This window comes from Hypanus sabinus, chromosome 22, assembly GCF_030144855.1.
Source record: "Hypanus sabinus isolate sHypSab1 chromosome 22, sHypSab1.hap1, whole genome shotgun sequence".
Classification (NCBI taxonomy): domain Eukaryota; kingdom Metazoa; phylum Chordata; class Chondrichthyes; order Myliobatiformes; family Dasyatidae; genus Hypanus; species Hypanus sabinus.
Genome location: NC_082727.1, coordinates 21,563,375 through 21,586,634, shown reverse-complemented (window position 1 = coordinate 21,586,634; position 23,260 = coordinate 21,563,375). Strand labels below are relative to the sequence as shown.

The window sequence follows — 23,260 nt, the reverse complement described above, 5'->3', positions numbered from 1 at the left end:
GAATGGGAGGTTGAGGTTCCAGTGGTCACAGCCATGTAGGCACTAACAACAGGGAAAAGACAAGGAGATTCTGCTGACAGATTAGAAGTTTGGGACAAAACTAAAATAGCAGAACCAGAAAGTAATGATCACTGATTTATTGCCTGAACTACACGCAAATCGTAAAGGGTGAACATGTAAACTCGGTGTGGTGGAAATGGGTCTGATTCACAGGACAGTGACACCAGGAGTGAGGGTGCTCTGTGGGATGGGCTTCACCTAAACTATGATGGAACCTTGTTCTGGGAAACAGCATAATTCAGGTGCTAAATGGGGCCTTTGACTAATGGGGAGGGAGGGCTCCAAGGATACTGGATTTAACAGTTGATCAGGAAATAGAGGAGCATGAGCTCAATGTACTGAAGGGAAAGAGATGGTGACAGTCAGTGTGATGGGGCAGGGCAAAAGGAAACAAAAACTTACAAAGCAAAGCAATTCTACAACTGTAAACAATTAAAGAAAAAAAATCAAAGCTAACTGTTATTTATCTGAAAGCATCTGACATTTGCCATAAGGTAGATGACTTGATGACACGGGGAGCAACATGAGAGTGTGATGTAACATGTCCGCAGGGTGATCAAGACAGTGCAATTTTCCAGGTTATTCACTGCAACAGAAGAACGTGACAAAGGGGAGAGAGGCACCTGGTGTGTTACTCAGGTGATAGGAAGGCTGTGGTAGTGATATGGAATCAGTTTGGGTTAAAGTCATGAATAGCAGGTAAAGGCACCACTGATGGAAGGAATCTACAGACTCCCACATGATGGGACTTGTTAGACAAGAATTGCAATTGTCATTGATATTTTTGATTTTAAGATTGAATGAATGAAATAAACAGACGTGGATATCATAAAGAAGTATTTAGATGACTTTGTGGAATTTACCAGGTATTGCTTTTTAGAACAGTACATTTCAAAGTTTACCTTGGAACTAACTAGTTTAGATTTGTTCTTATGTGATGAGGATGACTAAACAATCTTGTAGTTAAAGATCCTCTTGGGGATAGTGGCCACAATATAATCCTAAATAAAATTTGAGGATGAACACTACATGGCCATAACCAGCCTCTTCAATTTAATAATAGCAATTATAATAGCACAATGGAGAAGCTGTTATGGTTGGGTAATGGAATAGAAGGGTATGGAGAAATGGCCATCATACATCAGCCAGAATCATGCTGAATGGTAGGACAATTTGAGGGGCCGAGTGACCTTATTCCTACTCCTATTTTCTGTGTAATCACCTATCACCCAGTGTCCCAGAGCTTCTGCTTCTCTTTCTCTATAATGCTTCCAACAACACCCCTTGTCCCTGTAACCCCAGAGACCCCACAGTCCACTACATCCTCAGCCCCATTTACCCCTCATGATTAGATATCGTAACCACAGCCTATCTCATCCCCCCCAACACTATTCCCCTCTCCCCATAGTACCTCTGTTCTTTAGTTTTGCTGCCAAAGGCAAGAAGTACTTGTTGAAGAACGCAAGCTGCGTGTGCTTGACATGGTCTCGGATCACAGGGATAAGCCAGCTCCGAGGAAAATCAAACTGCTCTCTAAAATAGAAAACACACTGAAACAATCTCTGCAACAAATCACAAGTGATAGAAGTGAGCTCCCAGGCTGCTCCGCCAGTCAGAGAATTAATGCTGGTCTAAATTTTGGCCTTAAGTTTTCATCCAGTCTCCAGCCCTTTGCCATCATCCCCTTAGTCGGAGGGCTGGAAAGAGCAAGGCTCTACTTCCTTGATATGAGGGCTTAAAAACAAATGAAACAGGTTTAAGCAATTGCAGAAGAATTTGACATGAAGTATGGAATAATTTTCTCACCCAGAGAGGGGCAGAAACCCACAACACACTGGCAAAGTATGGAACTGTGTCCCTGAAGAATTGTGACCATCCTGGCCAGATGTGGCATCAGGCTGGGTAGAACATTTTGACTAGAACATCGAGCCAAACAGCCTTCCATGACAAATTTTTCAATGATTCAATGAAAATAATAAATATTCACTATCCTCATGCACCTTTTAAGAGCCTGTATTATTTTTAATCAGTATGGGTAATTTTCCACTTTTACAGAGCTAACTCTCATTTATACATCCCTGCTCTCCCTTAGTTCTCCCCATTAACTGGAGGACACAGGCTTAATGCAAGAACAGAAAGATTCAAAGGGATCTAAGGGACAACTTTTGCTACTCAGAGGGTAAACTGCCAAGGAAGTAGCAGGGGGGCATTTGGAAATTTAAAAAGCATATGTGGATATGAAAGGTTTAGGGGGATATGGGTAAAAAGTAGGCATATCGACTAGCTCAAGTGGGAAACGTAGTTGGCATGGACCAGATTGTTTCCATGTTGCATTTCTTTATGGCTCTATTAATGCTAGTGGTTGCATCAGCCCATTTGCCTGTGAGAGCAACAGCAAGGACTCACGTGTAGTTAACTATACACATTTTCAATCCTGTTCAATTTATTACTTTGGTCTCTAACAGACCTTACTTGACCTTGATTATCCACTTTCAGGTGTCAACCTTTATGTGATGTTGCCCACTCACTAAATTCACTTACATCTCACTATATAGTCCTTGCATCTCCTCAGCTTAATTTCATGGTGCAGATCCTTAGGCAATCTAAACTAATTCCTCCTGCATATTAGTAAGATACAAACAGAATTAAGACCATTCAGCTCATCAAATCTGCTCCCCAATCAAACGGAATTTCCTGGTTTATTTTTGTGCCGACCATGAAACTGCTCTATTGTGAAACTACTCTAGAAACTTCCTAGAATTTCCCTACCACATAGCCCTCTATTTCTCTAACCACCATGCACCTAAGATTATCTTAAAAGAGCACAGTTTCACAATAGAAGGTTGTCCCTTCAGAACAGAGATGAGGAGGGATTTCTTTAGCTAGAGGTAGTAAATCTGTGGAACTCATTGCCACAGAGAGCCATGGAGCCATTGGGTGTATTTAAGGCAAAGATTAATAGGTTCTTGATTTGTAAGTGGGTTAAGGGTTATAGGGAAAAGATGGGAGAAAAGAATTAAGAAAATAAATCAGCCATGTTTAAGAAAAGCTCTAAAATTAAACCAAGAAATTATAGGCTAATGAGCCTGACATCAGTAGTGGGAAAAATACTGGAAGCTATTCTATGGGACTGGATATATGAATATTTATTAGGTGCTGCTCTTTGGTAGAACCAACCAGGGTAGGTCTTACATAGTGATGGTAGGGCACTGGAGTGCAGTGGAATGAAGGAAATTGAGAATACAACTGCATAATTCATTGAAAGTTGCATCGCAGGTAGATATGGTCATAAAGAAAGCTTTTGGGATAGTGGCCTTTATAAATCAAAATACTGAGTACAGGAGATGAGATGCTACCGAAAAGATACAAATAAGGTTGAAAGAGCACAGAGAAAATTTACTAGGATGTTGCCAAGACTGGAGGATTTAAATTATAAGGAAAAATAGAACTCTTCAAAATTGGCTTTTCTCCAATTTAGAATCTCAATCCACAGACTAGACCCCATCTTTTTGCATATTTACTTTGAAACTAATGGCATTGTGACCACTAGATGTAAGGAAAGATGGAACTTTACTCCTTGGAACAACAGAAGATTGAGGGGAGATTTGATAGAGGCATACAAACTTATGAGGAATATAGACAGGGTAAACACAAGCAGGCTTTTGCCACTTAAGTTGGGCGGGACTACAACTAGAAGTCATGGATTAAGGGTGAAAGGTGACAAGCTTAAGGGAACATGAGGAGAAACTTCTTCCTTGAGGGTCTTGAGAGAGCAGAACGAGCTGCTAGCGTAAGTAGTGCATGCAAACTCCATTTCAATGTTTAAGTGAAGTCTGGGTGGGTACATAGATGGTAAGGGTATGGAGGCTACAGACCGGCTGCAGGTCTATGGGACAAGGCAGTTTAAATGGTTCAGCAGAAACTAGGTAGGCTGAAGGACCTGCTTCTGTGCTGTACTTTTCTATGCCTCCAACTACTGCCAAAACTTTCAACCTAATTTCTTGATGGACTTCAGCCGATAAAATCCTTCATTTAAAATTAAGAGTCTAGCTTCTCTGTTTAAAAAAAGTGTAAAAATAATGACATTCCCCTTATACTTTCCTCCAATCACCTTGAAGTTATTTCCCCTCCTTGTATTAGCCATCTCCACTGGGGTAAAGTCTGGCTATCCACTTGATCTATGCCTCTTGTACACCACTATCAAGTCACTTCTCACCCTCCTCCTCTCCAAAGAGAAAAGCCCTGGCTTGCTCAACCCATTCCTGTAATCGAGACAGCATCTCCCCTGCAGCCTCTCTAAAGCTTCCACATTCTTCCTACAATGAGGTGACTTTAACACAATACTCCAAGTGAGGTCTAACCAGTCTTATAGACCTGCAACATTACCTCATGGAATTCAACCCCCAACTAATGAAAGACAACACACCATATGCCTTCTTTAACAATTCATCAACGTTTGAGGGATCTATGGACGTGGATCCCATAATCCCTCTGTTCCTCACCACTGCTAAGAATCCTGCCATTAATCCTGTATTCTGCCTTCAAGTTCGAGCTTCCAAAGTGAGTCACTTCATTTGTGCATTTCCATCTGCCCACACTGTCATACTCACTCAGTGCCATCAATCTGTAGAGGAACAGCCTGCAACACAGTTTCCGGTCCCATCTTTTCCACTGCCATTCCCACTGCATGCTCCAGTTCCACCACGCAGGGGAAATGCTGAGTTGCTCGTAGGTCACAGAGGGTCTTCAGACACTGAAAGCATGAACACAAACACAATCAGCAAAGCTGAAGTGGTGGCAACAACTAGCAGCAACAGTCAAAACACCTGTAACCGCGGACCAACAACAATGGCCAGAGTTGGGTCCTGACAAATACACGCAATTAACTGGCTTGACATAGCTTGCACTTCATTCATTGTGGCAGTTCTCCAAATGCCAAAGCACATCAGCAACTGCAAAAGCCTGGAGCTGTAAAAGGCATTGCAAATTAATTAAAATCAAAAAGATTATGTAAATTAACAGAAAAAATAAGTAACACTTACTTCTCAAAATCTTCGATTACATCACAGCTGATGTTCTACCTTGGTGTAGTTCCTGATCCCCACATCCCCCTATTGCTTCACTGCAGTAATACCCCGAGAAACCAGTCATTCAGAAATCCCATTCAACTGGCACCAGGCTCATGTGCCATGTTCCGTTCCAGTTGCTGAGGCCCCAGTTCCCTTCTTACTTCATAGGGTCCCAATCCCACCCTCTTTTCACCGAGAAATTTATTACAATACTATGTAAAATCGAAAAATTACACCACTATTCCATCTGGAGGCCCCCACTGTCAGGGACTGAGGTCAACAGCCCACCACAAGACTTCTTGCTCTCCAGTTGTGTTAAGCCCAGGGGTTCACCTTATACCTTCTGCCCACCCCTGGGCCCTGCTTTTCACTGCTCAGCTAACCTTAGTGTTGGCACATGGCCAAGTGGTTAAGGTGTTCATCTAGTGATCCGAAGGTCACTAGTTCGAGCCTTGGCTGAGGCTGCATGTGTGTCCTTGAGCAAAGCACTTAACCACACATTGCTGTGTGACACCGGTGCCAAGCTGTATGGGTCCAAATGCCCTTCCCTTGGACAACATTGGTGGCATGGAGAGGGGAGACCTGCGGCTTGAGCAACTGCTGGTCTTCCATTGAGAAAAAAACCTTGCCCAGGCTTGCGCCCTGGAAACTTTCCAAGGGGCAAATCCATGGTCTATCGAGACTAACAGTGACCTACTACTACTATCCTTAGCCATTCTCCTACTTTCCATCTACTCCAGGTTCACTGCTCCTCACCTGCTTCATTGCTGGGTAAGCCTGAGAGCCAATGACCTCGAAGAATGTGCTGAGAACCTGAAGAACAAAGGCCCAGGCTGCGTAGAACCGATAGGCTAGACCATCCTCCACAGCCCTGAAAGAAATCACCCAACAATTCATGAGGAAAAGCAAATCAACCAAAGGACTGCCTACAAATAGTTCACACGTATCCAAAATCTCCCCAGTAACATCTGCCCACAAATCTTGTACCTCTAGATTTGGAATTTCTGCAGTTTGGTTCCCCTTTCTCCTACCAACAATTATTACATTTTACTATAATAGCAATTTAAGTAGCGTGATGGTTTATTCCTTCAACCCCTCAGGGAGAGATAACAACACCTTTCATAACCAGAACTCCCAACCTCGTTCCCCACTCTCCCCTGACTTCACTATTGTTCTTGAACACCCAGTCCCTTGTAGAGCACATTTCCACTACATCACAATCTCATGTGCCTACTTAGGACTGCATTTCGCCAAGTTAATTTACTCTTTCCAGTGTCCTTGCAATGCATGCGACTCAAACTTTCATTTTGTCTTTTTCCTGATTTGCTGGTCCACTTCCAGAGGACACTGGACCATTTGTTATTGCAGTCCCGCCCTCCTTTCTGAACTTAAACACCATGGTGCACCCTCTACCAATTTAGTCGAACACAGGCCCATCTACACATCTCACCTGAACATCTTGCATATGTAGGAGGCAGGTCCCGAGGGGGAGGATGAACCAAAGACTCCAATGTCAGAGGTGAATGGAGTCACACACTCTCTTAGCAGAACCTGCAATCAACAGATTTAGTAGTCAGTCTCCAGTACCCAACATCTGACAATATTCACACCAAACAGAAGCCTGGCAAGAATCATCTCCAAGAGTAAACTCCCTTTCCTTTACACTCAACTGCATTACCACCAAACCCACCATCAACCCACTGGAGTTAGCAAATACTGGAAATTTAACTGGAACAGCCACTGACTATAAGAACAGGTCACATCTTAATATCCTACAATACTTTTCAATGGGTCAAGGCACAATTCAGGAGAGTAATACAAAAATATGTAGAAGTTAGTACCTAGTACAAAAGAAAGATGGTTGGAAGTCAATCACACCGAGATTCGCTGTAGGAATTCCTTAGGGAAAACCAAAACATGAATGTCTTTCTTTACATCACAAGCTTCAAAATGGGAATGTTGCTGCAGATTCCACTGGCTTACAGCCACTTCCAAATCTTCGGAAGTGAAGCGTGGGTCTCATTCAGAACTTGTGCCTGAACACAGCACAAGCTGGGAACTTTCAGACATGGGCCGACAACTGCCATAACCACTGTGCCACAACAGTGTCACTCAGTGAGGGAGTCCAACCTTCCAACTGAACACACTGGGTCTGTACATAGCATCTTCACATACACCCCCCCCCCCCCTCCGTTACCCACTTTAGTATTGCAATAGTACCTCCCAATGGGTACGTGTGGTACCCAGACACTCACTGAGTACCAACTCCAGAAGTTTCAAAGACACTCCTGGAGCTTCCAGGGGCACTGGATTTATCCCAATGGGACTTCCTAATGGCCCCCTCCCACATATGCACTTATATATGTGCGTACACACAGACACAACACTCAGATTCAAGTACAAGCTACTGATGCTATGCCATGTCCTATTGTGACTCCCTGTTGTCACCCGTGTCTCAGTCCCATTCCTTCACTATACCCCACATTAACAACTTAAAGGCTGTAAGAACAAATCAACTCACCTTCATGGTGTCTGCTGCAGCTGACATTAACTGGGTGTGCGGAGACAGGAGACAACTGACAGCCGTGGAGAATACACGGGGAAGGTGAGCCAAAGACAGCAAACCCTGCAACCTGAGGAGAGGAACCAGAGTGTGCAAGCTGAGAGTGAAACACTTCACTTCCCGTTACCCAAATGAGACCCACGTTACTCACTTGCCCACTAGCTCCACAATACCACCCAAAATAATTCCCCATTGCCACCACCATCAAAAATAACACTGCACTCCTCCACTAATCCCAAAATAATCTCCACTACCCCAAAACCGTCTCGACTTCCCAGTGCCTCAAAAAGTCCCCTGCTCCTCCCAACCCCACAAAATAAGCCCCAGCTTCTCAAGCTCACCAAAGTAACTTCTCAGTCAACTGCAAATTAAGCCTAGCCTTGCTCCCCAGAAGCTTCAGCCCTGGAACAGTAGGGTACCACACCCTCAAGCAGTGTATGTGGGTGTGTTACCTGGACAGGTTGATGTGAGCTTTCTCCATGACTGTGAGCCAGGCCAGCATAGGCTGCAGGTCGTTTACACTTGGCAGGTAATCATACAAAGCCTGAAGATGAAACAGATTATTCAGTAAGTGCCCCTCAGGACCCGCCTGCATACACTATTTTTACTGGTCCACAATCCCCTCCAAAACTACCACCCAATACTCAAATCTATCCCCAAACACTCACGGTTATAATCTGTGCATTGAGTTCTGCTGTCAAGGTTGATGAGCATGGTTTGGCAGCAAAGAGGCCGTGAAAGGCTTGCATCGAGCAGGCGGTGACCATCTGCAGCAAAGGAGAGTGAGATAGCATGAGATGGGACCAGCTTTGTCATTGAAGAGTTAGCAATGGCAGTCTCCCCAAAGGAAGAGCTTGTGACCATTTCTGTGGAATGCCTTGGGTTCCTTGTGGTGCTAGGACCACTTCAGCTAGAATCCAACAATCACTAGCCCTTTTCACAAAGCTCGCTAAGTGAGAAAGTGCCCTCAATTACTGAGAATATCCTTCCTATTGCAAACAAGCATCCCATGACACCACAACATAAGGCAGGTAGAGCAGGCGAATCGTCTTCAAAATGTCTGGTTGTTTAAAGGCCGTGTGAGGTGAGACAATTCGGTAAAGAGACAATATAGATGAAATAAAATGCTTTAAAGATTGTGCAGGGACAGAAGGATCTAGGTGGCAAGGCAATACAAAAATACAGCATATGGTATTCTATGCATGTAAACAAATTACAAAAGCACCATTTGAGGAAGGATGTAAAAGACGTGTGGAGAGTGTAGAGAAGATTTTGGTTGTAAGGTGAGGGATAACAATGCAGACAAACTAGAAGCTTGTGGCTTTTCTTGAAGAAATTATTATCGATTAGGTGTATGTTCAGATGGACCAATATAGAAAGAAAAATTTAATTAGAGGAGGATGAAGGACAGGCAACAGATTTAAAACAAAGCCAAAAGATAGGAGGAGCATGAAGAACAGCTTGATTTGGCAGCGCGTTTATGAACTCAAACATCAACCCTAGAAGCACGGTGAATGCAGAATGTGGATTTTCTAAAGGAATTGTTTAAATCCTTGAAGGTAAAAAAAATTTTTCGAGCAGGCGTAGGGCATCACAGAAATGACTGAAACGAGTGCAGTCTTCCTTCATATGCAATGACTACAAGGATGGGTCACGTAGAGAGACATAGGGAACAGGGTTATTCTCCTTGAAAAAGAGAAGGTAAAGAGGAGAGTTAATAGAGACACATCAATCATGAAGGGATTAACTGGAGTTACGAAAGGGAAACTGTTCTCAGTGACAGGAGAAAACATATAGCAAGGTTCATGGAGTGCACTGCCTGATGTAGCAACAGAAGATTCAATAAAGATCTGGATAAACTCCTGAATTTATATCATGACCCAAGGACAGTGTGGAGAAACATGCACAGATTCCTTGGAACAAATGCCCATCCCCTTCCAAGCCACAATGAGTTTTCACTGTTGGCTCATGTTGGGCCACGAGCTGAATTTTGCCCCTTACCACATTGCTGAGTGTCATAACTCGCAGTAGAGTCTCACAGCATGACTTCACACAACTAACAGGGAAACATGGAAGGACTTCTTTCAGCAAACACAACACGTGCAGTGTGGTAGCATTCTCTGTACTGCCTGCAGGGAACAAAAGGGACATAATGGAACAAACATGTGGTGCATTTAATCATCTCAGTTCCTCCTACAAGTGATTTGTCCAGAAACTGTGGCAAAATTCTTCCTTTAAGAAACCATCTGCCCATTGTGAAACCAGTATTGTAGTCATAGTTGTACAACAAAGGGCCATTCCTATCCAGGCAAATCTCATTTGCCCACATATCCCTCTTTTCCTTTCCTATCCATATAACTGTCCAGTGTCTTATAAACAATGTTACTACATTTCCCTCTACACTTACTCAGGCTGCTTGTTCAATAAACCACCAACCTCGAACATGGAAAAAAATTGCCCAAGATTGCTGTTTAAATTTTTCTGCTCTATCTTTAACCTATGCTCAATTTTTGAGGTCCCATCCTAGGAAAATCACTGACCTATTAATACCTCTCATAATTTTAATAATCTCTAGAAGGTCATCTCTCAGTTTTCTGTTTCAGTGAGACTAAAATTATCCTATCCAATCTCTTTGCATAAGTGAAGCCCACCATTCCAGGTAACATCCTGGTGAATCTAACCTATTCACCTGTGGCGTCATTTTCAGAGCTGCAAATGTACACCGAGGCCTGTCTGTACAGCAGTACCCTTGAACTCACTGCAGGTTACTGAATATATTCTACATTTAACAACCCAAAATATGTTAACCCACAGTAATCCAGATTAAATTCCATCTGCCACCACTCCACCAAACATTTCAACTGATTTAAGACCCTCTGAATCCTTTCACAACTATTTTCACTACTACTCCACCAATACTTGTGTCACCAGCAAAATTACTAATCAGTCCACCTCCATTCTCATCCAATTCCAAGTGGTCTCAATCTTGATCCCTGAGTAGCATTAATTTAGGATATCTCTCCTATCCACAGTTCCTTTTGGTCCCAGAGGGATCTACTTTCCCCCCTAGATATCCTCTTGCTTATCCTGCTTGCCAAGGCCATTTCATACTCCTGCTTTGCTCTGTTAATTTCTTTCCCAAGCATTTTATTTTCCTTCATTCACTACAAACTCCAAAGGTCTCACTTGAAGCAAACACTGACATGATTCTTTTTCCATTTCCAATTAACTTCTGTTGACACCAAGGATCCCAGATCTTGCCTCGCACCTTACAGTGGCATGCTCATTCTGAAAATTCCCCACAGTCTGGAAGTTACTTTTCCCTCCGGCAGTTACTAACAATCTACTTCCAGCTTTACACTGCTTCTTCAGCGCACCAAAACTCTCCTCTTCCCAACCCAGATAACCACTCACTTCTAGCAAGTGCCTCAAGACCAGCTCCACTCTGACCTTCTGACCTGCAGACACAGAGACTGCAGATGCTGGAACCTGGAGTAAAAATCTGACATGGGGTGAGGATGAAGAATTTAGTCCAAAATGTTGATCATCTATTTGCCCCGCAAATGCTGCTTGATCCTGGAGTTCCAGTACAGCACAGGGCTTCCAACCTTTTTTGTCATATACTGCTACCATTAACCAAGAGGTCCGTGGTATAAAAAAAAAGGTTGGGAACCACATAGTACCTCCCACTTACAACTGGCCCACCAACCGGGAGGCTTTCAATACAGCCTTTCCACACCAAGACTGACCCTGTGAGACCACTCCCCACCCTAACAGCAAATGTTGAACACTCGCTCTCTAACCCACCCAGCCCAAGATGCATCCAACCAGCAATCATCTCCCCAGGACTACTCTCTGAGACAACCCACATAACTGGAGGTACAATATCAACTTTTAAAACACATTGGACAAGAATACAAATTGGAAAGGTTTAGAAAGATTTGGGCAAATGGTATTCAGCTGAACGGGGGATATCTTAGTCAGCAGTGACCATTTCGACTAAATGCCGTTTCCATGCTCTGTGACCCTATAACCTCCCCTTATACAGGTGGCCCCCACTTTTCATATGTTTGATTTACGACAACTCGCTGTTACGAAAGACTTACATTAGTACCTGTTTTCGCTAACCAAAGAGGATTTTCACTTTTACGAAAAGTCACCAGCTTTATACATGTGTTTACCCCGAGAAAGAATACAATGACCGTGAAGCCTTGTGCAGGCCGTTGTTTGCGCACGCGTGTATGCACCTGCGTACGCATGCGTGTACGTGCTGATTTTTTCCTCCAAATCGATTTTGGTTCACTGCCTTCCCGAGTTTGATAAGTGAAACTACACTGTACCTACAATATTTCTACTTCATATAGGGTGTAAATTTATTAAAACATTCCTGCTTTTACTATATGTTAGTATTATTTTAGGTTTTCTGTGTTGTTTGCTTTGATTTGGTAGGTTTTTTTTGGGTCTGGGAACGCTCAAAAGATTTTCCCATATAAATATAATGGTAATTGCTTCTTCACTTTACGACATTTCAGATTAAAGTTTCATAGGAATGCTCTACCTTCGGATTGCGGGGGAAACCTGTACTCACCTCCACACTTCTCAATTTCCTGGATGCAGAACTTGGCTGTTGACTGGGCAGCTGGGTGAAGGGATGGAGATGTATCTCCAAACATGAAGTCACTTCCCTTGAGGATGGAACAGATCCCCCGTTGGGCCTCCTTTCGAACCTGGGCAGAGGAAAGGAAACACAATCAATCAAGGCCTAGATTTCACACCAGTTTGCGTCACTCCCTTCACTGCAGAGCACTCTTTGTCACCTGCCACCTTCCCCGATGGCAAGCCATCAATACCCCAGTCCTCTCCACCAAATACCCCAGCCTCAGGCTAATCATGTGTTCCTGATTACCCCTTTGATGAAGACCCTTCCCCCACCCTTAACCTAATACCCCACCAGTTGGATACATCAGCACCTCACACCCCGACTGGCCCCTCACCTTTGGTTTCACGTGTATTGCGAAGCTGAGTAGACCGTGGTAAACTTGGAGGGTTGAAGGGAAGCTCCACATCTCCAGATCTTGTCGGCGCAGCAGAGTGGAGAGGCAGGAGACTGTCTGCCAGTCAATGAGACAAAGACACATCACCAGAGTACACTGACAAATTCCCGACCAACCGCTGCACACCAGTTGCCCTCTCAGCGCTCCGTTCTAGTCCCTCATGCGCACAAACAGGATGTGATTGCACAACAGTAGGAGCCTCGTGTCCAGTACCAGGACTCACACTGCACATCAATCACCTGCATCTCCCAGAGAAAAACCCTTTCACTTAACCTGACAATGGAATAGCTCTGCTACCAAGAGACCCAAGCCCTGATGGTAGAAAGTCATGCTTTACCACCAGTGACTAACACACAGGTCAGACTTACCCATCGCAGGGCCACCGGGGATCCTTTACTCGCCTGAATGGATACAAGGTTCATAAAAACTTTGGCTGTGTCTGAGAACTTCTTCTTCAGGACAGGAGCAGGCACCCTGTAATGAAGATAAAAGTGTTACAATCAGGATCAGGAGAGGCTCTTTGAGTTTGTTCTGCTATTCAATAACATCAGGATTAGATGGGAATGAGTTGGCAGTGGTAGACTGGGAAGGGAGGGAGGGAGGGAGGAGTAGACTGGAAAGAGGGAAGGGAGGGAGGACGGCAGTAGACTGGGAAGGGAAGGAGGGCAGTGGAGAATGGGAATGGGGAAGGGCAAGATAGACTGGGAATGGGGAGGAGGGCAGCAGCACATTGGAAAAGGTGTAGAAGGAAAACACTGCAATCTGGGCAATGCTTTCTTGAAGGAAAGTATACTGGGTATACTGGATCAACACACACATTTGCTCTCATGCTGAAAAGATTCAAACATAGGAACATGGATATCTTGTTGCAATTCTACAAGGCATTAATGAGAGCACATTTGAAAATTAAATATGTAGTTTTGGTCTGCCCTTCCGAGAAAGGATGTGTCTGCAATGAAGTGAGTGGAATTAAAGCAACTCCTGGGATGGCAGGACTGGGGAATAAAGAGAGATGGGTTGACGAGGCTTATATTCACCAGAGTTTAAAAGGGTGTCTTAAACGTATAAAGTTTTAACAGAGATTCCTTACAGGAAAGATATTCCTGATGGTGGAGCAGATCAGGGCCGAAACTCAGATTGGAGACAACCCATGCAGGAACAAAATCTGAAAAATTTCCTCCACGGAGAGGATGGCGAAATTCTCTCACAGGTGAAGTCAAATCAGTTCTCATGTTCAAGGAGATATGGATAATTCTTAGGATTAAAGGGATGAAAGGATATGACGAGAAAGCAGGAACAAGGTGCAGATTCAGACCATAATGTATATGGGCAGTCAGGCCATTCGGCCCATCGTGCCATCTCTGCCCATTTGGATGAATGTGTCGAATGCTATTATTCTCTTCTTCATCCTTTGTGTTTTTATTTTGCGCTGCATGGGACCTAGAAATCTTGAAAGCCAAGGGAAACAAGAGACTGCAAGAACCCAGAGCAAAACTATGTCCCGACCCAAATAAAGTGTTTCAACTCAAATCCTGCTGAGTTGCTCCAGATTCTGGTGTGCTGCTTCAGATTCCAACATCGACAGACCCATGTCTACATTCTTAGTGTGCGTACTCACAAAGGCAGTGTGCAGATTCAGTACGCGTACTCACATCACACTGTAGCATTAAGAGGTTTTCTTAACTAATCGCATCATTGCTCATTCACAAAGGTACTGTGCCCACAAATAAAGGTGAATTTGCTCACATTAACGTTTTGTAACGCACTGATGAACCACCTCAGCTTCTCACATTGATGTAACGGCACACTAATAGTCAAGTTATCACACTGATAACTGACAATGAGATCAGCTTAATTACAAATAAGTGGCATTCTACACTAAATGTGAAACGTTACACAGTGGCAATTGGTCCTGGTCCTCAGAATTATCTGTACTTACCGCTTCACTACCAAGCTCAGCAGATACACAATGGCTGCAACAGACTCCTCAGACTCCACGGCTTCTAATGTCGTCATCTGTGAAGGTAGGTACTGATCAGGTTCAGATTTACACTCATCCCGTCCACAGCCTCACCTGCTCTGCACAACACACACCTCGAAGTGCAGTCTAACTTCTCTGATCATGTGTTCCAGAATACATCTTACCTGGTCTGGTTGTTGTTAAAACTTTCTACAGCTGAGCTTGTTCTGGAACAGACACCAGAACCTCTCCAGTACAGTGTGTGGCATGGCAAGGCTAGGTGAGTATAGCACTACATTCAGCTCTGAGAGTATAAATGTGGCCCAATGCTGGATTAGAGACTGATATCAACAAGTGTTTTGGGATACAGACAGTGTGTAAGTTATGTAACTAACCCAATGGCCAGACTGAATTGGTATCATCAAGCTTCCTTCCATCTAGGCTGCTCAGATAACGAGATGAGACACCAGGGCAAAGTGACAGCTCACATTTTCAGACACAGCACCATACAGAACATCTCGTCCCACACTCTCCTGCCTGTCCTCAGCCTCCACCTTCAGTGTGACAGCTGAACAATGTTTTCAAACACAGTACCATATAGAAAATCTCGTCCCACACTCTCCTGTCTGTCCTCAGCCTCCACCTTCAGTGTGACAGCTCATATTTTCAGACACAGCACCATACAGAACATCTCGTCCCACACTCTCCTGCCTGTCCTCAGCCTCCACCTTCAGTGTGACAGCTGAACAATGTTTTCAAACACTGTACCCTATATAGAGAGGGAAAGACCAAACACAAACTAGAGGAACAGCATCTCATTCCACCTGGTAAATGTTCAAACCAACAGCTTGAATACACCAGTTTCAGGTAAACTGCACCCATTTTGCTCCTTTCTTTTTCCTCGTGATCCACCCAGGTCTCCCTCACGCCCACCTCCCCCGGAGAGCTCCCTCTTTACCAGTTTCTTTCCCTCCCCAGGCGAATCCAGATGCCAATCACCAACACACAATCTAAAGGGTCTCCAGTCTCTGCCCCACGTTCCCATCTGTCCACCACCTTTCCCTCATCTTGTTCCATCCTTCACCTGATCTGATTCCACTTAATCACCTCTCTGCCAACTACCCATCTACCCATCAACACTCCATCTTTTACTTTCCAGCTGTTAAGATTTAAGACAGGATTAGCCTTATTTGTCACATATACATCGAAACGTACAGAGAAATGCTTCGTTTGCATCAGCGACCAACACAGTCCCAGGATGCCTAGAGACAGCCTGCAAGTATCGCCATGCTTCTGTGGCCAACACACCATATTAACCCTAACCCATACATCTTTGGAATGTGGGAGGGATCCAGAGCACCCAGAGGAATGCATGCAGACACAGGGAAAACTTACAAACTCCTTACAGACAACTGATGTTAAAAAAGCATTATGCTAACCACTACACCGCCCCGTCTCTGCCCCTTACCTCCTTATATACTAGCTATCTCCCCTCACATTCTCGGCCCTGATGCAGGGGCCTGACCATCCACCTCCACAGCTGCTGCCAGACTCACTGAGTTCCTTCCACAGCTTGTTTATTGTTCCATGGGCATCCATTCATTTGAACCTGACAGCTATAAACATTGCACAGCACAGCACCAAGCAATATGGAAAACATTTAGAAAGAAATCTGAGGGAAGGTAGATCTAGTTACCTTCTATTGGTTAGTGAGGATGTGTTTCTTCAAACACTGTATTAGTTACAGGAATCTGATGATATGTAACTTGAGTACTAACATTATGATCTGATTGCATTTCAAACAGCAACATAATTGAAACATTGCTAATGATACTAAGAACAAACATTTTCAGCTTCAGTTATTTTAAAAAATATTTTTTGAGGCTAGTGCAAATATTAACCCTGCAGAAGGTCACTCCCCTCTCACAGAAACATCCACACCCTTACCCCATTTTGACATACAGTACTCAACTGCTGAATGTGAAACCTAGCCAGCATGTGCCTGTAAGGTAACTCCACTAAAGCACAGCCCATCTTCTTGAGACAGATGGGAACGGGTGCTGGGAAACTCACCAGGGCAGCAAAGTATTCTGTTTCTGTTTCCTTCCCACCCTGAGAGCGAATCACTTCAGTAACAGCAGCCAACACGGCACAAATCTGTTAAGTAAACAGCATAAGACACAAAGTTATTTATTTTATTTTTTTGTTTAGAAATACAGCATGCTTTGTTTAGAGATACAGCATGGAACAGCTCATTCCAGCCCAGTGAGCTGCACCACCCAGCAAACCTATTTAACTCTAGCCTCAGCATGAGGCAATTTTACTATGACCAATTAACCTACTAACCAGCACATCTTTGGACTCTGGGAGGAAACCCACATGGTTCATGGGGGAAATCGTACATACTCCTTACAGACAGCGCTGGAATTGAATTCCAAACTCTAGAACATCCCAAGCTGTAATAGCGTCGCTACTATGGTAGCCCAAATTATTCTGGAAGGAGGTATTTTCCCACATCACATCCACGCAAACCCACAGGCATTCTCACTGTCATTCCTTGCAAATTCTCAAAGTTCCTTTCTGAAAGGTCCAATGATTCTATTCCTACAATGCCTGCTAATATTACTGAATACCATGGAGAGCATTCTAACTATCTGGTATGGAGGGGCCACTGCACAGGATCAGAACAGCTGTAACAAGTTACAAACTCAGCCAGATCCACCATGGCTACTTGCTTCCCAGCATCGAAGTCATCTTCAAAACACAATGCCTCAAAAAGGCACCACCCAGCATTAAGGACCCCTGTCATGCAGGACATGCTCTTTTCTCATTGCTACCATCGAGGTACAGGAGCCTGAAGGCACACACAATATTTAAGGAACAGCTTCTCTCTCCCCCACCCCCCCCCCCCGTTATCAGATTTTTGAACAGATTCCATGTACATTACCGCAATTATTTTTTCCTGCTCTCTTTGTGAAAACCCCTGCAGAAGGTCACTCCCCTCTTACAGAACCGCAAAACAATAACTTTCATGATTTATGCCACTGATATTAGACCTGATTCTGATAATAACCATCCTCCCTATATAAGTATTTGATCTACTCGGCTCCTCATCAAACTAAACACTGGGAACAGTTTCCCTACGTTTACACTTCATAAACCAGAATAACCCTCAACACATCCAACTTCAGGCAACATTCTTTACTGAAAGGGCAAAGGCGGCAAAATCTGAATGAGAATCTAAACATAGTTTGCAAACAACATCAGTAAACAAAGGAAGATGTAAAGAGAAACAAGAGAAAATCTGCAGAAGCTGGAAATCTGAGCCACACACACAAAACGCTGGAGGAACTCAGCAAACCAGATAGCATCTTTAGAAAAGGGTACAGTGTACGTTTTGGGCCGAAATCCTTTGGCAAGACTAAAGAAAAAAAGGTGAGGAGTGAATTTAAAAGATGGGGGGAGGGAAGAGGGATGAAGTAAAGAGCTGGGAAGTTGATTGGTGAGAGATACAGGGCTGGAGAAGGGCGAATCTAATAGAAGAGGACAGAAGGCCATGGAAAAAAGAAAAGGGGGGAGGAGCATCAGAGGGAGGTGAGGGGCAGGCAAGGAGATAAGGTGAAAGATTGGTGAAGGAGTGGGGGGGCAAGGGTTGGGGGGCATTGCCAGAAATTTGGGAAATCGATGTTCATTTCATCAGGTTGGAGACTACCCAGATGGAATACAAGGTGTTGTTCCTCCAACCTGAGTGTGGCCTCATCGCAACAGTCAAGAAGGCCATGGATAGACATGCTGGAATGGGAATGGGAAGTGGAATTAAAATGGGTGACCCCTGGGAGATCTTGCTTCTTCTGGCAGATGGAACATAGGTGGGTAGGTGCTCAGTGAAGTAGTCTCCCAATCTATGTCGAGTCTCACCGATATATAGGGGGAGCACCAGACGCAGTATAAACTCCAACAGGCTCACAGGTGTTGTGTCACCTGGAAGGACTGTTTGTGGCCCTGAATGGTAGTGAGGGAGGAGTTGTAGGGGCAGGTGTAGGACATGTTCTGCTTGCAAGTACAAGTGCCAGGAGGGAGATGAGTGCAGGAGGGACAAATGGACAAGGGAGTCGCATAGGGAGCAATCCCTGGGGAAAGCAGAAAGAAGTTGGGGGGGGGGGGGGGGGGGGAGGGAAAGACAAGAGGAGAACAGATTGAGTAAGCGGAACAATAGGATGATAATCACTTGAGAACACAACTGGGCTTTGCCATACTGCCTGGAATCAAACTACTGGACAGGGATGAAGATACTGCTACAGACTGTTCCAGCACATAACACCAATCAGAGACCTTTCCCACAATCCCAGCCTCCTCACCAGTCACTCAGAGCCCCCCCCCCCCCCCAAGGATCTAGGCTTAGATGATATGTTAAATATCCACCTCTTTATGGGCAGCAGAATTGGATTCCCAGAAGCGTTGAACTCGACTGAATGTCAGGTTGCTGCAGTCAGACAGTCCACTAAGGAAGGTACCAGAAGTCTTCTCTGTAAGGCCATTATCCTCTGTCTCAGCAATCGGCTCTTCTGAAGAACAGGCCCTTGGGCCCATAGATAAGCTGTTGGTCTGGAGTTCATTGTGCAGTTTCAGCGCATCTACCGTCAGATCACTGTTCGCTAAAGAGCACAAACAACAAATACGTCAAGCAACAAAGCTCAAACAATCTCCTGAAAACAGCAGAGAATAACACTTCTAAAGCAAACATGGAGTTAAAGACATCAACTTTATTGAAAAGAATGGAGGTATTAATGAGTCAGAGAGCTGATAATTATCCAGGAGCTAATAACCGAGATTCTGAGAGGTGAAGAAGAAGCAATTATCCTATTCCAACATTTCACAGAGACACAAAGGTAGGAAATATAACCCCACAACTTAATAGACCAAGAGAGGAAGTGGGCAACTGTAACCCAACATCAATAATTGTGAAGAGGTTAGCATATCATACATAATGTTGCATTTACAGATGAAGTTAAAAAAGTTGAACAGGAACGGTTCTGCACTGCTTTATGTTCTATCTATACAATGGAGCCTTGGTTGGCACTTAATCCAAAGATCTGTCATGCCAGCCCCTAGTTTATAGTGGGAAATAAACAATGGGCCAGCTAGAGAAGCAACTAACATTTTAGCTTTTATAAAGGACTTTATTAAAGTTGTTAAATTGACTCAACATTAGAAAAGGTCACCTGAATGTGAGAAAATGATGGGGAATTGGACAGACCTTTCTGCATCCCTTGCCTCAGAAGATGGAGGCATACACAGTTCAAAAGCTCAAAGTACAATTGTATCAAAGTACGTAAACTTTATACAAAACAAGAAACCCAATAGAACCCATTTAAAAAAAAGACTGCAAACACCCCAATGTGCAGAAAGAAAAAAAACATCATGCAAACAATAAAAGTAGGTAAACAGCATTCAGAACTGAAGTCCGCACTCATGAAGACAGGCATCACTGCAGCTGATTCAGGAGCAGACCACAGCCTCAGTTCAGCACAGAGATGGGTAAACCTTGCAGAGCAGCGAGCTGATCCGACCTGTCCCTTGCCTCTGGCCCCGACACCCTGAAGCTAAAGGTGGAGGGGGTAGTTTTAATAGGAACTTAAGCTGCAATGAGGGTAGTCGGTATATGGAGCGAGCTGTCAGAAGCAGGTAAAATCACATTTATAGGTTACTTGGACAAGTAGGACTAGGTTGCTTTGTTGGGCATGGACCAAAAGGAAAAGGGCCTGTGTCCATACTATGGTTCAATGGTTATGAACAAGCCCTCAGCCTGTGATATTATGCCAAGCTAATTAAACTAACCTCACATAATACCTTCTGCCTCCATTCCAGTATCTATTTAAGAGTCCTTTCGACAGGTTCCACCACCACTCCCGGCAGCACATTCCAGACACCACTGCTGTCTGCAAAATCTCCTTTGAACATTCCCCCTTTCCTAACATCTTAGCACGTGGCATCACTATGCGGTATGGAAACTACACCGTGGTGGACAGGAAGGCTCTACAAAAAGTAATTAAAACTGCCCAATGTACGATACCCACCATCAAGGACATATGTGCAGAGAGGTGTCAGAAAAAGTCCCATCAGGGAAGACAGTACATAGCATCTACTATAGGACCAGTAGACTCTAAAACAGTTGCTGCCCTCAAGCCATCAGGCTGAACAACACCTATTAACCCACTCCATTACCACACACACAACAGCTAGTCTCACTTTATGTACATAAAATGTATATCACAGTATGTTGTTTTTTATATGATTACTTTTATATTTGTCGTTTAATTTTAGCATTTTTTACTTATTTTGCTTTTTTTTAAATGCTGCATCGGATCTGAAATAACAGTTCTTTAAATTCCTGCACTGCAGAATGACAATAAACAATCTGATATTTCACATTAAACTGCAATCCATCTAGTATTGGATCTTAGGGATTATAAAAGGAAATCACAATAAGTAAATTTGTTGAACAGTTTCAAAGGTTATGAACAGCTGAATTGATAAGGACAAATGAGTAGATGAGATACAGCTGGTTTTCCAGGTTATTTACAGTTTTAGACCTTAACATAGGAGCAGAATTAGGCCATCTGGCCTATTGAGTCTGCTCCGCCATTTAATCATGGCTGATCCTTTTTTTTTACCTCCTCCTCAACCCCAGTCCCAGCCTTCTCTCTGTAACCTTTGATGCCATGTCCAGTCAAGAACCTATCAATCTCTTACAGCATGTGTAACATTACATCCACCTAGGCGTCCATCATCTCAAATCTGTCCAGGTGCCCTTTACGTCACTTTGCATTCACCTCAGTTCACAATCCATGTTAATTTTGTGTAGAATAGAGAGACTGTTTTCTAACTTGTGGGCTTTAGAACCAGTCACCATAAGGTATCAGTACAAAAATAAAATGAAATTTCTTAACCCAAAGTGTGGCAAATCTTAGGAACCGTCAACAGCAGAGCTCTGTAGAGGCTCAGTTATAAGTACATTCAGGACTCAAAAAATAACTGGTTATATTATGAAGGCCAGGCAGCTCTATAGACAGTTAACCTTTCAATTCATAAATCCAAAATATTAACTCCCATCTGATGAAGGATCTTCAACCTGAAATAATAGCTGCTTGCAGCATTAGCTCATTTAAAACAGATCACAAACAAAACAATCAGTTTTACAATGAGGAAAGGGGCTCTTCGCCCCATCCTAACTATTCCAACATGGAGTTCACGTCCATACTAATCCCACTGACCAACAATTGGCCTGTAACTCTCCACCTGCCCATTAAAGTATAGTACTCATCTATGAGCCTCGCAATACTGAGTCGCTACCTCCTTCTCCACCTCCTCAGGTGGAACCCTCCGCTTTAAAACGCCGCTGCTGGGGGCGCGGTGTTTCTCAAAATCCCCCTCTATACTCCAAACCCGGTCTCCCCTCAACTCCTCACCACCCTCCCTCCTTCCGCCGTCCGGACACTACCCACCCTCCCCGGCTCTCCTCACCACCACCCCAACCACTGGGTATTCCTCATTCCCATCCAATGGCACTTCATCCATTGACGTTTAAGTGGGAGGTAATCAGTAGCGGAGAAGCTGAGGTGATGGATCAGGGATAGGATCATCGAGAGGGCCGAGTGTCCTACTACGGGCGCCGCAACATCATCACTCGCCAGAGGCGCCTGACTCACGTGGACCCAGATGCGGGCCTTTTGCCGGCCTGCGGCCGCTCGCACTCACCTGACGGCCTACTGAAGAAACGACTACGCGCCGCCTCCCGAAATCGGTGAGTCTGCGGGTTCGATTCGCTGCTGTGTCCCTTTTTCCAGCGGTTCAACTTCTGCTTCACCCCGGACCGCAACCGGCCGCACCGCACCATCGTGTCTGCCGACTGTTATGTTGCGGTCCTCCAGAAACGGCACGCACTACCGGCCCGGATCCATACTGCAACCCCGGTGGCAACCTCCAGAGATGGCGCACACTATTGGTCAGAATGACAACTACACCCATGGTGCAGACCTCCAGGAACGGCACCCCCATCGACCCGGACCCACACTGCATCAGCGATCCAGAGCTCCAGGGAGGGTGGTCCTACCGGTCCTCCCGCATCGACTCTGCACTCGAGTGACGTGAACATCGTCCAGACTTCCACTTACAGCGCCCAGCGACGATCCAAAAGTGACATTAAACTCCGGAACTGGCAGCCCTCCCTCCTCGTCCCTGTCCAGAGTAGCATTGCATTCGTGGTACGGATCCCCGGAGACAGCCTCCCCTCCCAGCCCGGAATATCATCACACCTCAGGGACTGGACCTCCCCAACAACGCCGCATCCGGTCCAGAGTAACACTACACTAGACCTCCGGACATAGCTCTCCCCGCCCAGGAATGCTGACCCCAACCATTTGTCATGAAGCAGACACATCCAAATGCTGGAGGAACTCAGCAGGCCAGGCAGCATCTATAGAAAAGAGTTTCAGGCCAAAATGCTTTGAGAGGTTGGTCATGACTAGACTGAACTTCTGCCTCAGCAAACACT

The 23,260-nt window shown here is 44.6% G+C and overlaps 1 protein-coding gene across 1 annotated transcript in view; it reads right to left on the bottom strand.

Annotated features, from left to right (window-relative positions):
* rrp12 (ribosomal RNA processing 12 homolog) overlaps positions 1 to 22,750 on the bottom strand; it is a 50,670-nt gene extending 27,920 nt beyond the window's left edge. The window contains exons 1-15 of the mRNA XM_059947260.1: positions 22,465 to 22,750; positions 19,129 to 19,361; positions 16,780 to 16,863; positions 14,686 to 14,762; positions 13,115 to 13,220; positions 12,687 to 12,803; positions 12,281 to 12,419; positions 9,694 to 9,821; positions 8,361 to 8,459; positions 8,145 to 8,236; positions 7,651 to 7,762; positions 6,580 to 6,680; positions 5,886 to 6,000; positions 4,671 to 4,813; positions 1,472 to 1,593 (exon numbers count right to left, since the gene is read on the bottom strand). Coding sequence (XP_059803243.1) covers positions 1,472 to 1,593; positions 4,671 to 4,813; positions 5,886 to 6,000; positions 6,580 to 6,680; positions 7,651 to 7,762; positions 8,145 to 8,236; positions 8,361 to 8,459; positions 9,694 to 9,821; positions 12,281 to 12,419; positions 12,687 to 12,803; positions 13,115 to 13,220; positions 14,686 to 14,762; positions 16,780 to 16,863; positions 19,129 to 19,361; positions 22,465 to 22,603 — 1,807 coding nt within the window. The 5' untranslated portion in view covers positions 22,604 to 22,750. The remainder of the gene's footprint in view (positions 1 to 1,471; positions 1,594 to 4,670; positions 4,814 to 5,885; positions 6,001 to 6,579; positions 6,681 to 7,650; positions 7,763 to 8,144; positions 8,237 to 8,360; positions 8,460 to 9,693; positions 9,822 to 12,280; positions 12,420 to 12,686; positions 12,804 to 13,114; positions 13,221 to 14,685; positions 14,763 to 16,779; positions 16,864 to 19,128; positions 19,362 to 22,464) is intronic.
* Between the last annotated feature and the right edge of the window lie 510 nt (positions 22,751 to 23,260).